Source organism: Xiphophorus maculatus, chromosome 11 (assembly GCF_002775205.1).
Source record: "Xiphophorus maculatus strain JP 163 A chromosome 11, X_maculatus-5.0-male, whole genome shotgun sequence".
NCBI classification, from domain to species: domain Eukaryota; kingdom Metazoa; phylum Chordata; class Actinopteri; order Cyprinodontiformes; family Poeciliidae; genus Xiphophorus; species Xiphophorus maculatus.
The window spans coordinates 26109748-26127233 of record NC_036453.1 but is presented as its reverse complement, the minus strand read 5'-3'; the positions used below and the strand labels follow the sequence as shown (position 1 = coordinate 26127233).

Genomic DNA, 17486 nt, shown 5'->3' with positions numbered 1-17486 from the left:
CGCTTAAGACTTTAAAGCTTGCGTAGAGCAAACAGGTTAATCATTTCAGATAGCTGGACTCTCTCGGTTATGTACTTGTGACTATGACTGAGTCATATACTGGTAACCTGGCAGGGTGTTAGAAAGTCGTAGAACGGTAGAAAATTCTGCTTCACCATCCCTACAGTTTTAACGAAACGCTAAAAATGTGTCAGCAAAATCCCCGACTTGATGCTGTTCGCTTCCATTCAGCTGGCTAAAAGAAAACTCATACACGTTTTCCTTAATTTACATGAAAGAAAAGAAATTAACTGTTTGGAAAAACATCTGGTAACAAGAAACACAAACGGGGACACTGTGGAAATAAAGGAGCTTCACCTGCCAGTCTTTTTTAATGAAACACTTTTAATAATACAGCTAGCAAGTTAGCATGTTTGGTAAGCAGCACACTGCAGGCTAGCTGCATGAGTATCTAACTAATGCTAACTTGTGACACTAGTTAGCATTGATGTTCTATTACAATAAGTGTGTTTATTCTCTGTTTTTGTTTTAGCTTGTGTATAAAATTATTGTTTTCCTATTTAAAAAAAAACCCCAAAACAACTCTTTGTTCATATTTTTACATTTAAGTCCGAAACATTAAGTCTGAAACGGCAACAAGACGACAGATGACCCTCAGGAATGTGTCATTTAACTGTTTCTTTAACAGACTTAAAAAAACAGTTTTACTTTAAGTCATAACACTGTGAGAATATCACGCCTTCCCCTGACAAAGCAAACTATTTTCAGTTTCACGTTCACCTCGAGCGAAAGAGCCAAAATAATATTCTTCAAATTCCTAATGAGATGCCGAGCATTTTTCTCACAGCCTCCATGCGCATCAGGTACCTGGGAGGACAGAAGCTGAAAGCCTGAGACATAATCTCCAGGTATAGTGCAGCCTGCTCTGGCTGTTACATCCGGTATTTGGGTGTAACATTACTGTGCAGCTGCAGCGACGCTAGTCACAGGTTAATTATCTTGTCAGTCCTGGCAGAGGGACAAGATGGAGAAATGAGGAGGTATGTGAGCAGTTAGCTGATGCTGATAGGCAGACTCGGCTACAAGACGCTAAAAAAGTCAACCAGTGTTAGCCACCTTCAATTTTAATAACTAATCACTGTTATCATTTATTATCCATCGTTGTAAGTGGCACTCTGTTGATGGAAAAACATCAGCAGGTTTTCTTTTCAACATGTGTTGATGGTTTTCGGAGAATGGCAGGGAATTCCTTTATTGCACTTCAAGTTATTTTTATCTTGTACATTAATTTAATTATTTATCCATGTCTTGTTCTTGTTTTCAGATGCCAGGATGAAACTGCTGTTTTAAAACCTTGAAATCAATAGTTCTATTATCTGTACTGTACGCTTATGAACTTATACTGTTGTGGTATTTTGTAGTTCTTGCACTTCTACGCTCGAAGAAACTCCCTTAGGGGAAAATAAAGAATATCTTGCATTATCTTATCTTTATGATAAGGTAAAGATATTCTTTATATTCTTTTAGATATAAAGAATATCTTATCTTATCTTATCGTTATGTCTTATTGTTCTTCCTAAGCTTGGATTCAAACCAAACTCTAGTTCGTTTGGTTAGAACGTCCAGTTAATTTGGGGAGGTATGGATGAAAGTTGAGCTCATGTCCTCTGAAGTTTCCGTGTCGTTTCCTTCAGTGGCTCTTGGTGCAGCGCCACCACAGGCGAGGAGGGTGAACAGGTTTTTTTCAAAGGGTTTGGTTCATTTTGACACAGTGCAGTGAGAAAGCGAACTGCACCAGCTGAAAATGTAACAAATGTTACAACTTTGGTTCCCAGTCGAACCAAGACCGGACTATCGGGCCTGAAAACACCGAACATTAAAGGGTGCTTATTTAAATCAGTATCTAATTACGCTTCATCTTTATGAGGTTGTGAAATAAACCGTAGCCAAAAAAAAAAAGGAAGCTGCCTCTACAGAACACCCCGCCTAAACACTTTACCATTCCTCACACAAGGAGATGGCCGGCCCACACTTTGATTGGCCAGTCACAACAATACCTCTCTGGGTGACTCACTCTCCACTGCATCAGGAGGATATGCAGAGATGTGCGTGTGTGTCTGATTGATATTCCTTGATGGAGATTTCCCTGTGAAACGCAGGATTCCGCCCCCACTACCACCAAAAGCTCTGCATCAGGCTGCTGGACGCCACCCTCATTTGATCCTTCACTTTTATTGCAAAAAAAATAAAAAAATACAGCCGGCTGCTTACGTGGATGTGAGATAATCAATTGCTTTTTTTTATATGTGTGTTAAAAATGCAGCACAGCTTCTTCCCCCAACAGTAACGGTGCAAACCAAAAATGTTAGGGTGTCTCCATTATGCTTTTCCTCTGAGATTGAAAACATTAAATGTGAGGTACTTAACATATTTATGTCATTGTGAAACCCATCAAGCAAACTGCAGGAAAGGAAGTAAAAATTTGGATGCAAGTACCAAATGAAAGGATAATTAAATGTCACTGTCTGAGAGTTTTTTAATGCAAACATAATTTCTATATTTACTGCCCCAAATTCGTTAGATATTTGATTATTTCCCGCAGTGGCCTAAAGGCCCTCAGTGGCCCTCACAGCTATGCAGCCGGACTGTCTAAACGAGGAACCACAGTTTGATGAATCTGCATGTCCATCAGCTGCCAGAGGCTGAATTACAGGAACAGGAGAAGCAGATCCCTTCTGCAAGTCTGTGCATGTCTGCAGTCAAGGAGTGGCCGCTCGGCAGCACAAAAAAAACAAAACAAAAAAAAACACGTCCGAGTGCCGCTTTGACCTGTCCGCAGTGAACAGGGTGTGTGCCCGAGGTGCAAACACTCAACTTCTGTAAATACACCACAGACCTTCAGTGCGTGTTTACTCTCTTCCACCTTTGCGCCTCTGCACGTTTCATCATTGCAACACCTTAAATGACGGCCCCTTTCTGGCAGCGTGTTGAACGGACTCTCGTGTCAGAGGTGAAATTCTTCATTCCCTACACAATGAGAGATTATGCTGTTGCTAATTTTGGGAAGCATCTCTGTGTGTCACCATAGTGAACCAGTGACTCACCTTTAATAATGACAAAACACTCCATGCAACACAAAACCCACACTGATCAACCCTTTCAGATCGCACACCGTGTCGCGTGTTGCAGGCTTTGCTGTGGAAACACAACAGGTAACCCAACCCTGCATACCGAGGATGTCATCACACAAAGAATTTACTGTACTGGACGCTCCAGTATCCTTTTTCAGAACTGAAACCAATCACTCGGCTCTGTTCCAGGTAGGAACGCAACTAACAAGTATTAACAATTAATCGTATATATATATATATATATATATATATATATATATATATATATATATATATATATATATATAACACTGGCACATTCATTTAATTATTTAAGCCTTTTAATACAATATTAGAAATACATTAAAAGATGCAAATAAACACATTTTTCAATAATGTTTCTTGGCCCAAAATCCAGTAACATAGCATTCCTTTAGTGAACACTTGATTATTTATAGATTCAGTGTTTAACATGACCGGTTAATAGCAAAAGGTGTTTGTTAGGAAATTTAGGTTTTTTTAAACAGAATTTGAACCAGGTGAATCCAAAACTATGCCACTTAAGGAATTCTGGTTTTTTTTAGTTATCTTAACTGTAAATGTAGATATATTTTTACAGTTTCACCTTAAATACTGCTCTGAGTTTGCTGTTCTTAAAGCAAATGGATGTTTCTTTGAGTTTGTACACTCCTGTTAACGATTAATCGATCCCTAAATTAGTTGACGGTTATTTCAACAATCGATTAATCACAATTAATCAGATCAATCGTTTCAGCCCTAGTTCCTGGTGACATTTTAATCGGCTGGGAAGCCGACTGAAGACGCGATGGCACAAAATTATAGACATGCCATCAAATGTAACAGAAATAAAGCGTTTTTGGTCACATTTAAGGCAACTGTGCACATTCAAGTACAGAAAGATGTGCAAGGAAACACATTTTGGAGTGAAAAAAGAAACGAAAAGAAGAAAAAGGAAGGAACAAAACAGTATGACAGTTAATTAGCAACATCAGTAAACCTCTGAATTGCAGAGCTCTTTAATAACATCTCTTCTCTCTGTGTGCAGTGCATCTTATTTACAGCTAATCCTGTATTAGCATGGTGTTATTTCTAATAAAAACTAATGCCTACAATATAATCACAGTAAGAAAGGCATTGAGTCTCTCAGGTTTATGCTGAATTGTTTCTGACTGAGCGCAGCCTGAACAACATCATTAATAATGCATGTATGATAATGTTATATATTACGGCTTTATTCTTAAATACCTAAATCCAATCCCAAGTACCTGTTGTCCCAGGCTTTTTCAAAATGATTAATATTAAGATGTCGGTTGTTGTTGAACTATCTCTTTCTTTCTCAGTCAGACTCGGCGCATCTAACTTGTAGGAATCAAGAATTTGTGCGAATAAATTCTTCGCACAAGAATTTATGTGCTATAGATATTATAATATAGATACTATATTATAATATCTATTATAATATAGATATTATAATATCTATAATATTATAGATATTATATTTATCTATAATAAAAAATTATAGATCAATTATGTGCCTATAATTATAAAATTATAGGCACATAATTGATCTATAATCACAAGATATTTCTAACGGTATTAACAAGAGTTAATATTCTCATCACAGTTCGCAGTTATTTATTTCATCTGCTTGGTTTGATATTGAGTTAAAAGGAAGTAAGAAACATATTTTCAGCAACAGAAGAAGCTCTGCGCTTTCTTTTGATTCTTTGCTTTTGAGTAACAAAACAGCAAAACCAGTGAAGTGCACCTCAAGTTCAAAAAGAGAATATATAGACACAGAATACACAGCCAAAGAGGAACATTATTGAAGATTTATATTAAAACCCCTTAACATGCAGCAGAACGCCTGTGTGCCATTTTTCCATTGTATTTTCTGGGGTTGAGGGTTAACGGGTTAATTAAAAGGAGTGGGGGGTTTTTTTCAGTTAGGGAGAATATAACATCAAACCACACATCCACATCAGTCCTAAAGTAAATTCAAGTTACTGTAGACTCATGTGGATCAAATCCACTCTCAGTGTCTTTCCTGAATCGAACAGAAATCACTGGTCAAATTTAAAGGGGTTAACAAAACTAATGAAAAGCCTGAAGGGTATGAAGGTCCAAGACAAAACATCCAAAGATTTAATTTACCCAGTGGTGTTTAATATAAACTATTTTTGAGAACCAGAACCAGTGTAAACAGAGCTGGTCAGCAGTCCTTCCACCCGAACTGGAGACCTGAAAATGTTTCTTTCGCTTTCAGACTACACAATCACACCTATGTGTTTAATTCCAGTAAACAGATCATGAGTTTTGCATGTTTTACATTTTTCACTTCCCGAGCACACAGAGAAGAAAACCTGTTCGAAACGTGTTGTTCTGTTGCAGTCATCAATCTCTACAGAGGCTTGACATTGACAAAAATCATCTGAATCATGACAGAAACTACCAGCTAAAGAAATCTTTAGCTGGTAGTAGAGCTGGCTGCTCTGCAGCTTCTCTCACTTCTAAAGAAAAGGAGGGGCAGCCTTGTTTCTCCGTCTAATGGTTTTAAAGGACTGCTGTGGGAGGGTGTAGCACATAACTTCGGTGTGAGTAGGACACCTGAGCCACTGTGAGAGACTGAAACTTCTCACACATTCCCGTGCATCACGTTTCCTCATCGTGGATTCCCCTCCTGCGTGTCGAAGCTCCAAACGTTTCTGCATTCCTGACATTTTCTGATCCCCGGTTATTCTCCAGGAATCCCTTCCAGCTCACATTTCAACAACGCCGCATTACCAGAGCGTTGCGTCCCATCTGATAAATCCCATATGCAGCCCAGTTTCTATGAAATGAGCAGCTAATTCCTGCAGAAGCTGGCATGCTAAGCCAACCTTTTATTTTATTGAGTGTCGCAGCCACTCTGATGGCTCGTCTCTGCAGCTGCAGGGAATGTTTCCACTATACCTGGTCGACACAAGAGCTGCATCTGGGGAGAATTACATGGCCCTGCTGGCTGGAGCAAACCGGGGCCTGGTCTTTTGCGCGTTACTTACATCCAAACATGGCAAGCAATCTGGTATGAGTGAAGAGAGTCGGTAGGTTTATCCGACCGTGAACAAACAAAAATGAGCAATGTAGAATTTGCTGGGAACACCGAGGGTGCTTATTATTTTTGAATCATTTTCAGTCGCAGAGAGAGGAGTTTTTCTATTCCTGCCTGTTACTGCAGCAACTGCAGGGAGGGACAACCCAATGACAAGCTCAACATGCCTGTGTTGATGATTTGCGATGGCAATGATGGAGCATGAAAACTGAAGTTGAGACACAAAAACACGCACACTGTTTGAAAACAGATCAGCAACACGAATGGACCGCATGTGTCCAATTGGGAGCGACCCAAAGTGTCTGTATGTAGTCAATTGATCTGCTGATGTCACATGGCTGCAGGAGAGGAGCAGCCTGACATAGCAGCAATCAATCCGCGCTCAGAAGAGGAGAAAATCTGTCACAGAGTCGATGCTCCCAAACACTTGGCCGCTGACTTCTGCTTCAGATTTGCATGGCCGTCCTCCACATTTGTTTGCACTTGGAAATGCAAGCAAGACCAAATCCGCATGAAAATTTACGAAAGACCTGGTTGTGTATTTATTCCTCCATCTGCAGGACGCGGGTCCATCAACAAGAAGCGAAAGTGAGGAAGTCGACTGAGGCAGAGGGACAATCATCACCCAACAGCTGCCCCCTTTGGAGACATGGCCTAATAAAACAACCAGAGACGGAGACACACAGCCACACTGCTGTGATGTCAATGCATCATCAGGTCATCGCTCTATTCTTATCACAGCAGGGGAGGGAGGTGGGAGGTGTGGGGTGGTGTACGGGCCGGTGAATAATACTGCAATGGAATCACTTGGCTTCGGGAATCAATAGCGGAGAAGATTAACACTCGATGCCGTGCATGAGGAAGAAGGAGGAAGTCGCAGGTGGCTCATTCTTCTATCGTTTCCTCTCATGTCACATTCAGCCTTTGCTTCTGTAAGTGACAACAAGGCAACAGCAGCTGCCAAACTGCTGAGAGAGAGCGAGAGAGAGAGAGAGTGGGGGTGGGGGGGCGGAGAGGTAACTAGGGATACTGTTGAGGCCAAGAGACAAAATAGGAGTGGCAGTGACCGGCCAAAACAGCTGATCAAACAACGATAGCTCAACTTCCCACTTTAAAAGGAAAGACAGGCTTCTTTGTGATACTAAACATTTCTGACTGACACGTATCACCTAAAATGTTGGTCACGTGACGCACCATGACAATACAGAGTCCGATGTAGCCTTCTTGCTGTCTTCTTTCATGTTCTTGAAGTGCTTTGCCTTTTGTTTTGGTTGTTGTCTTCTTGGCCTTGTCTCAGGCTTATTTCCATATCTTTAACTGTGTTCATATTGTCTACAAAAATATATTGTGAATCAGTAATTTTGCAAAGGAATTTATAAATTTATGCTGATATTTTTATCCATCACAGCCAAAATAGCACAGGAGCCTGAACTGACTGAGCATGCCAATAATGAGGTTAGCCTGACAGGCCACAGCTAATGCTGTACTTGATTTGTTGTGGAAGTTGAAACAAGGAACTAGGAGTGACATCACTTCTAAATTAGTCGCAGAACTAGTTACAAGTCAGAAAAACCAAATGATCTTTTTCAATCCCTGATTTAATGAGGCTATAGTACTTTGAAGTCCTTATACACAAACTGTGTCTGCAATTTTCACAACGTTTTAGTGCTTGGCAGCCATATTGGACATCTGACTCCCAAAGTCAAAATTGCAACTTCAGGAGTTGGGTTTTCTAACTCTGTAACCAAAAATAACCCAAACATTTAAAGCCCTTTTTAATGCAGTCTGCTGGTGTTTATTTATGCACCATCAAACTAGAAATGCTCAGGAAACAACTCTGGCACTTTTGCACTATTTAAAATGTAAAAAAGGCCGGCCATTCCTCACCACAACTTAGTCCATTTTATTAGGAATACAAATTAAATCCAGTAAGGTCCAGTAAACCGAGATTCTCTCTCAATTTTGTATTAAAGTAGAGCGTAAAACATATGGAAAAGTAAATGTACAGTTTGGATTGTAACAAAGATTTGTCTTATATCTTCTAAATTATATTTAACGCTGTTACCTCCCCCAATATAAGTTCCCACCTTAAGAGTAGAGACCATTGTGTATCTACAGTAGGTATGTAGAAGTCTTTACTCCCCTGTAGGCCTCAGGCCTTAGCATTTTGCCTAAGCCTGCTTCTATGTTGCGCCCGTGAAGGCTGCTTACTATTACATGCTCACGTTGTGCATATCAGACGGTAAAAAGATGAAACTTCTGAATGTGCAAAAGAACAAAGAAACCAGCACTAATTTCTCTAACCTCGCCTGCATCTGAGCGTGTCCAGTTGGCTGGCGGCTAGCTGCTAAGAAAACGTGTGGCTAATCGGTTAAGCTCAGTTTTGAATTGGTCAGGTCTAGGAACTGTGGAAAAAGCTTTAGCTTTGTGTGGGGAAAAACTTATAAGCAGATTTTCTGCCAACCAGTTCACTGCACATGCAGGGATATGCTAAGCCAAAACAAAATAGACTGGACATTTATAGCATCTGTGCAAGCCACACTGATGAGTTTTTAGTCTATGTACACCTGTGATGAGATCTAGAACAGGTTTTTATTATTTATAAATAGAAAAGGGCTTCAGGTTATTGGGTCTTAGTGTGATGTTGAGAGTTTGCAGGTTTAAACTACTGAACAGAGCTACATTCAGGATCTTCAGCTGAATTCACGTTGCTATGGGCAACATCATTGTTGTTTCTGGTATGGCATAGTTATTAAAGCAATTTTGAATGGAAATATAGGAAATAGCAGGGCAGGGGTGATAGCTTTTTCCTGTTAATTTGACATTTTTTTACCACATACCGCTCTGGCTTTTTGTTTCTTACATGAACACCCTTTGTTCTTTGGCCTATTAAATGACGGTGTATTTCACCTCCTCCTGCTAGTAGCGTGCATTCGGATTCTTCACGCAGACAACTGTGACATGTTGGGATGTGTGTGGCGAGCAGAGGCCATTAGTCTCACACGGTGGCTGTGGCCTCATTTCTCACAGGTCTCTAGCTGACTGCGGCAGACTGACACCCTGTCAAGTCCGGGATAGAGTCAGTGTGTGTTTGCGTGTCTCTGTGTGTGTGTGCTGGTATCGTGTTTCAGACAAGGTGGATTAGCCACGCAGGGAAGACGGCGCACTCGGTCTGTGAGCTGTTTCCAGCACAGGCCCCTGATTAAGCCGCCTCGCCCACTGTATATCTAGCCATGCTGACCCCAATAACCATCTCCATGCTAAACCAGGGAGGTATAATTATCTTGCCAGCTTCCATTATGAGAGATAATTCAACTCATTAACTTTTCTAGTTTGCCTCAAAGCGCTTGGACACAATAAGCGTAGTATGCTAGGAGGAGGGGAAAAAATGTTCTCTCAGATTTCTCCGTTTTCCTCACAAAAGGAGTCAAACTCTCCCCTCAATGGAAGGTAACACCATCCAGGTGAAACCCCCTCTCCTTTCTTCCATTAACCTTCCATACCCTCTGCACCCTTGGGCCTGTCCTCTCCACAGCTGTGTGAGACACAGTTACTTCAGACAGCCTCTGCCCGAGGGCCACACACACACACACACACAAACTGTTCCATATTTCAGCAGCACAGTCGATGTAAGTCTGAAGGGCCCGATCCGCTGGTCGGGGCCACAACCCTCCGGGCTCAACGAGTGCCCCTCTGCTTTTATAGCTTTGAGCACATCAACCTCTCAGCACCTGAGAGCTGAGATTTTGCTTGTTTGGGTCTGGAAAGACACATGTGCACAAAGTGTGTGTGTGCTCGGTAGAGGTGAGCACACACCTTGTCGGTTTTTGTTGTGTAAGCTGCTTTTGGAAGCATCTGTGTTACCAAATTGCACAGCATAGGCTGGGCTCACCGCAGGGTATTTTCCTTGTGTTGTTCCTAAGTGTGTAAACACGGGGTTAACACAACACATGGCAAAACAATAATTTAAAAAATAATAATAATTCAGGTCAGCGCTGTTAGGGAGAGATTATCGAGAATTGTTTTTTTATTATTATTAATATTTTTACAACCCTCGGACCACAGATTTCACTGTATTTTGTGGGGATTTTACATGATAGACCAGCACAAAGTGATGTGTAATTATGAAGTGTTAAAAATATAATGCATGCTTAATATTTTATTTTGAAAGCCTTTACCAACCACTTTGAAGCAAAGGGGTGGGAGCATCATGCTAAGGAGATTAAACTGTTTTTTCTTTATCAAAGTTGATGGGATTACCATCTGCAACAAATAACGATATCCCACATCATTATTTGGCACCACGTCTAACTCCTAACAGGAAGTCATGGTTGCTTTAATGCAATCTGATTGGTTGACATAGGTTTTAGTACTGCGCTACACTGCCCCCTAGGTGTTTGGCATGTTTTAAACAATCCTCATTTGTGCGTGTTTCTGTGGATGAAAGCTTTTCTGAAGTCGATCCTGTGTGTACCATATAATTCTTTTAATCAATGTGGAAGAAATATTAATTTTTATAAAGACTTGTTTACAGATCTACAAAATCTCAGTGTCATGCTCAAAAAACCACATAGAAGTCCAATAAGATGCTTGTGCCTGTAAAGAAATTTAGAGTTCAGAGTTGTTTTTTCTGGATATATTGTGACGTAGGAATGTTGCTGCAGGTCTAAGAAGCAACACCGCTGTTTGGTCAAGATGGTATTTCCTGAAGCAACTTGCCATTGACCTTGACGTAAAGAAATTTTATTGCAGTCTGAAGAAAACCCAAAGAAGATTGTAAAAAAGAGGAAAATTCTTCCTTGAGCACGTTAAGTGATTCTTACTCAGCTGTTAGCTTAGTCTGTGACTTGCGGTGTGTGGTCAGTTTGACCTGGCAGCAGCGAATGAGTAACAACCTCCGCTGAGAGACAACACCTACTGCCTGCAAAACATCTACGTCTGCAGTTTGCGTTCCCAGGTGGAGCCGAGCTGCCAGGCCAGAGAGGTTGGAGGAAAGGCAGAACCAGCCAGGTGCTCACAGAGGCGGGGATTGTTCCTACTGGAGAAGGAAGCAGGGGGTGGGGAATGCCGGATGTGTAAAATGTAAACATCCATGTCCACACATTGAGCTGAGACTCTCTCGTTTCCAGGACCAGCATTACATCACCCTCCAAACCTTTTCTTCGCACCTAAGTTTCGGGGTCTGCACCCACCCAGCTCTCACAGCTCAAAGCCCCGACAAGCACAATTCCTCATTCTGGTGTGAGAAAAGGGTCATCTGGATATCAGGGGCCAAGTGGAGTCCAGACCGAAACAGACAGACACAGTGTGACCAAAACTCTAAGCCTTTCATGGACTTTAAAGGTATAGGGGATAAATCAGCTGTCTCTGCAAGTCAACAAACACAAGTGTGTTTGAGTCTCTGCAAATGTGGTTCTGTGAACAGTAGACATAACAAGCCAATGAAAATAAAACACCCTTCATAATTTCTGGTTTCTCCCATACAAATGCAGAGGCTCATGCAGGCACACAGAGAAACGGAAAACTTTCTGCAACTCAGGGCAATTGCCACAAATTCACATGAGGAGTCGAAGGTACAAAATACACAAAGGATCAAGTAAAACCAGATTACTGTAGGTGTAAATGAGATTTAGAGGGTTAACAAGTGCCTAATTCAGTGAAAACACTTTACTTTTCCTGCTGGATATTTTTGTCCCTAACCCGCCGTTCAACCAAAGTGAGCTTAGGAACACCGAGTGAAGTGGAGGGAAACACTGGACTGTATTCTTTCCCTGCCTCAACCTTAAAACTGCCTGCTTGTCCTCAATGGCACTTTATGTGCGGATAGGTGGCCAGTGTTTGGACGAGCCTGAGTACACAGGCAGAGACAAGACGAGGTCCTGTCCTCCAGTAAGAGGGCTTTGGACGGTATCTTCTTAGAAGATGGATTTATTTTGGGGTTCGGAATGGCACAGGAAGCCCTGCCCCAAACCGGAGTCGTCAGACTCTGGAGGCACACATACTGGAGCTGTGTTTTCCTCTCTGCCGCACTGACGCTGCCGGGAGGAAACGCTTCTACCACAAGTCTGTCGCTTGAGTCACGATGGGATCCAGTGGTATAAGAGCAAAAACACAAAAAGCTTCATTTGTATGCGTGTTAATACAGCACATACTTCCAGGAGTCAGCTGAGGCTGACATGTGCTTCAAAACTTTATATGTTTGTGCATGTAAGAAGTCTTGAAATCGCGTACGTATTGAATCCAACATTTGTGCATTTTGGAGATTTAGACAACGGCTCTGATGCGCTTAAACTGAACGGTCAGAACGTCAACAATCCAACCTTTTTTGAACAGTGAATGCACCACACCTTGCTAGCATGTCAACAACACTCTTCAGTGAGGAAGTTGTTCCTGAATGAAGGAGCTTTTTTGCATCAGTGGGGTATTTAAAAATGAAAGAAGAACGTTATTTAAAAGAAAATCTGTTTTTATGGAAAACTGAGATACGTCTGCCGTTCATTCATTCAAGATGGCTGGACGGAGTGTAAAGACTCTATTTTATTCATGACATTTAATTTTTAACCTCTGTCACAAATCAAAGAATGAAAAATGAATTTGGAAATGTTTAGGAAATCTTAAGAGTCCTACCTTCTTTAGGGAATATGTATAAAAATTGATGCTTTAGCTATGCTAGCTGTGCTAATTCCCAATATAAGATGCTAAAGAAGGCATTCGATCATTCTTTTATCTTTGTTCTATGTTTATCATTGGCCTTAAAGTGAATTTTAAATGTCAAATTCTAATTGTTGCATTTCTGGTCAAATGTTTTTCTTTAAAACGTCTGTAAAGTTGGCATCCACTTATTTGAGTTTCCGTTTAAAAAAGTGAAAACATAGCTGCTAGATCTGTGTTAATACACATTAAATTTTTATAGGCTGAGATCAAAGCCAAAGATTTGCAGTTCAGCCACTTGTTGTTCATTGTCCCATTCGTTTAAAATGACACTACTGCAGTAATTACAGTAATCACAGAGATATGCGTTCAGGAGTGGAGCTACTTTTTTTCTTCTCATGTGTAATTAAGGGATTAAAGGAGAATTACCTGTTTGCAACAAGCCGGCTCCACTGTCAGTTACCTCATAGTGCCGCTGGATGTCGAGCAGAACGCCTGCACACAGGAACAAGAAGAAAACATAAATGTGGTTTCAAGGCGTAATCAGACACTTAATCACAACCACTGAAGTTCATCAGACTAACAGCACAATCCTGTCTGGCTTTATGGAAGGGTTTTGTGACTTTTGACAGCTAAAGTCTTTATCAAGAGGTTGTCATCCAGCTATAATCCATGAAGAGGAATGGATTTTTTCTTTTGTGCTGCAGGCGGCCATACAGTGCTGAGCTTAAAGAAGACCGACCGGTAAAGTCTATACTTCACGGTACTTAAGAATATTTATCTATGTGAAGTAATAAGTGTAAAATCTCCTATTTAGAGCAGAAGAAATCCCATTTTTGTCTCTTTACCTACAGCTCTGGAAAAATTAAGAGCCCACTGCTGTGAACCCCATTGAAAACCTCCTGGTCGTTCCACCAAATATTGATTTCTGAACTCTTCTAGAGTTAAAACATTAGTATTGCTGTTTCTAAATGAAGATGAACTTGTTTTTTTTTTTTTGCTTTGTTTGAGGTCTGAAAGTGCTGCATCACATACTAAATTTTTGCTTGTAATTTCAGTGACATGTTGTCAGCACTTCATAGAATAAATAAATTTTAAAAAAGTTCATTTTACTCAAACACATACCTCTGAAAAGTAAGATCAGGGAAATTTATCATTTAAGTGCTCTCTTAGTTTTTTCCAGAGTTGTATTTGCATTCTAACTTTCTTGGTGCTGTTATAACTGTACCTCCAAACTGGAAAAAGTCCACATGTGATTGGCGGTTGCCACTTAACTTTGCCAAAAAATGAGACACCATTCCACTACCCATCCTGAAATATTTGACATCGGAGAGCTGCACATCAGTAAAGTCCATTAATAGTCAATTGATGCACAATTAACAGGAGCCATGTTCTCTAAAATGTCTCGGAAAGAAGCTAAAACAGCCGTTACCCAGATCAAAAAAGAATGGATTAGCAGTGAAGCCCAGTCTGTCTCCCTGGCCACCTCACAGCTAACACAGACTGAACCACTTCAACAGATGCCTGGTAACGGCACTGTGCCTAACAGATAAATTATTAAGCAATATCTTGGGAGCTAATACACTTGTGAAAAATATTGACTCTTCCTTCCATTAAATGGCACATAAAAATGTGCAGCTTTAAGAGCAAAATGTTCCGGCTTTGCCTTCCTATGATTCTGGTACATATACATATTTTGCTATGCGGCACAAATCCAATAGCAGGCAGTCGGCCCTGTTCTCTGATTAATTATTAACCAAATTAATCAGGAAGTAGGCCGTGACATCAGGTTCACTTTCAGATCCATACACCCTTCTTCCTGTGGTCAGTCAATCTTCGTGAGCACAGATGGAGTGTTTGCATAGTCTTGCATGAGATTAAGAAATATTACTGGGTAGAAATGCAAATCTTTCAGTGCCTAAATATTCAATTCCAATTCATAGGGTCACTATTCGATTCAGAAACAATTCTTAATTCAAAAATATTTTTTTTCTATGTTTGTACTATGTGGCGGACAAGAGAAAAAGACTGTAAACAAATAGCACCTTTATTTAAAGCTATTCTCTAAGGTTCTGTACTGCATCAAATTCCATCAGTTTATAGTAAAAATAGGCTCGTGCATAAAATTCTGAAACTTAATTTACCAGTATTAGGTTAGCTTAGTTGCCTGGTGTTTTCTCTAATAGAAAAATATCAAAGAACTAGTCAAAATACACAGGGTAGGCGAGATGTTGTTGTATACTGGCTGACTGGATGCTGAATGCGATATGCAGTAAACTCACAAATAGGAGCGGCAAAGACGTAGAATCGATTTTTCAGAATTTATTGGAGTAGGAATTGCGATTCTCTATAGCATAGATTCTTTATCTACACCTCTCCTACTGTGTCAGTGCACTTGTCAACAAAATGATGTACACTACTGCGTTAAATAAGGCGATGCAGGAGTTATTTGTCTACGACTTTGAAATGAATTGCTGATGAATAGTGACGTTTGGTATACCACTGCTATTAAATGATCTGTTGAATTTCACCAAAAATAAATCACAGAAAAATTAGTGCATATCCCACGTTTCCCCTTTAAGTAAAAAGCTCCAAACATACAAGCTGTTACATTTGAACATTTTGGACTGTCAAACCACTTTTTCTGCCATAAAATCTCCCAACACACACACACACACACACACACACACACACACACACACACACACACACACACACACGCACACACACACACACACACACACTTTCTACATCATTAAACTCTCTGTGACTCATGTAAACAATTCAGGAGAGCAGGACAAGTTTTCTAAAATGTTTTTAGTTTTATTTGATGACAGTGAAACAGACTGCATGCGGTTTGTGGATCTGGTGGCCCTCATCAGTCACACAAACATGCAGAAGTAATTAAACATCACACTGGCATGAGAGAAACCATCAAGCCTTTGAAGACATTTTAGTCCTTTTACTGTAACCCAAGATTCAAAATAGAGAAACTGCACCAATGTTTTAATGAAGTGAATGGCACCCTGCGCTTGGCAAACTCTCAGGGCAGGATGCAGATGAAAAGTGCTGAGTATCTGCACATCACAGCATTATGACTTGTTCGTGTTGATTACAGGCGTGTGGGGAAAACAAAAATCTCATAAAGTCTTTTAACACGTCTTAAACATCTGAAGATCGCGATAAGATCAGAGCTAGAGAAGATTTCTTTATGGCTGCTGTGAAATTTAAAGCCTCAGGAAACAAGAAGCAGCAGGTCAAACAAATGTTGCTTCTCCTGAGAGCAGCAGCTTGAAAGTTTTATATATATATTTTTGTTTTTATCAGGATAGAAAGCAAGCAAGAGTACTATCTAAGCTGTAAATTCCAGCAGTCCAAACAAAGAGTGATGTGCTTGGCAGTGCCGCTGGCAGACCGGCTTTGGGATTGCAACATGGCTCATAAAAATGGATAAAAAAATATAAATAACACACTGAAAAGTTTGTCTCCTTTGCACACCATCACCAAGCAAACCCCGGTAGCTGCAGTCCACCTGAATCTCTGGAAAGACTTCCTGTCCTTCGTTATCTCAGGGGGAAAAAACTGAGAAAGAGACTACTTTATCAACAAGAACAGAAAGGCTGCTGACTACAACTGGCACCGCATCCCTGACAACAGAGGGAGGCGGTGGAAAGCAGGTTGCAGGTGCACATACCAGTGATCTGAGTCAGACCACCAGCTTGACATTCCTACAGTGCAGGAAGCACATTTCAGGTTTACAGTAAAAAAAATCTTTTCGTTGTTTGTCTTTCACGATTACTCGCCTTAAGTTTGCTCATCGTTTTTAGTTTCAGTGGAACACATCGCTCACTGTTAACGCAAAGAATCTGACGATAGCTTCACTGTTTCTGAGGTGTGGTGTCTGCTAAAGAGGCCAGGTGTAATCTAGAAAGAGTTAATGTGACTTTTTTTAATGCTTCCTGAAGAGTTAGCAAGTTTTTAGGAAAAACTGCACAGTTGTAAAGACTAATAGATATGAATTCAAGTGGAGTCAAGGATCCAATACAGTGTTCCAGTAGTACAGCTCCAGTGTGTGCTGAGTGAATCTACTTACTGAAGTACATGAACTTTCGATAACATGCTAATGAAACGCACATGTGGGTTTGCAGCACCGTTCTTGTGCTGGAAAGCCACAAGAACAGTCGAGCCATTATAAGCAACAAATAAAACATGTTTTTAGGCAAACATGGGGGCAATCCCCAACATGTGTGACCAAGTACTTCGCTCATGATTCCTGATATTATGATGCGACTGCAAAAGAATTCCTTAATGAAACAATAAACACATTAAAGCCGGGGTAAAAAAAAAAAAAGATTAAAATACCTGCTACACAGTATTTTACCGACAAATGTCAGTCTGGCTTCACCGACACACACCCTGCAGACACAGTAGCTGCAACAGGGACTCTGACCAACCTGTCAAACAGCAGCAAAAGTGTGAAACTGCAGCTGTACAGTAATTAGCCTTGACTGTTAGCCCACCTCCCCACCCTATTTCTGCCACACACAAACACACACGCATGCACACACACTCATACATCGGCTGTGATGAGGATTCCTACACCAGATGGTGGA

The 17486-nt window shown here is 40.7% G+C and overlaps 1 protein-coding gene across 2 annotated transcripts in view; it reads right to left on the bottom strand.

Moving 5' to 3' along the window:
• LOC102223977 (protein spinster homolog 2-like) overlaps positions 1-17486 on the bottom strand; it is a 77764-nt gene that overhangs the window by 41702 nt on the left and 18576 nt on the right. For both annotated transcript variants that reach the window (XM_023342262.1, XM_023342261.1), the window contains exon 2: positions 13303-13368. In XM_023342262.1, the coding sequence (XP_023198030.1) occupies positions 13303-13368 (66 nt within the window). The remainder of the gene's footprint in view (positions 1-13302; positions 13369-17486) is intronic.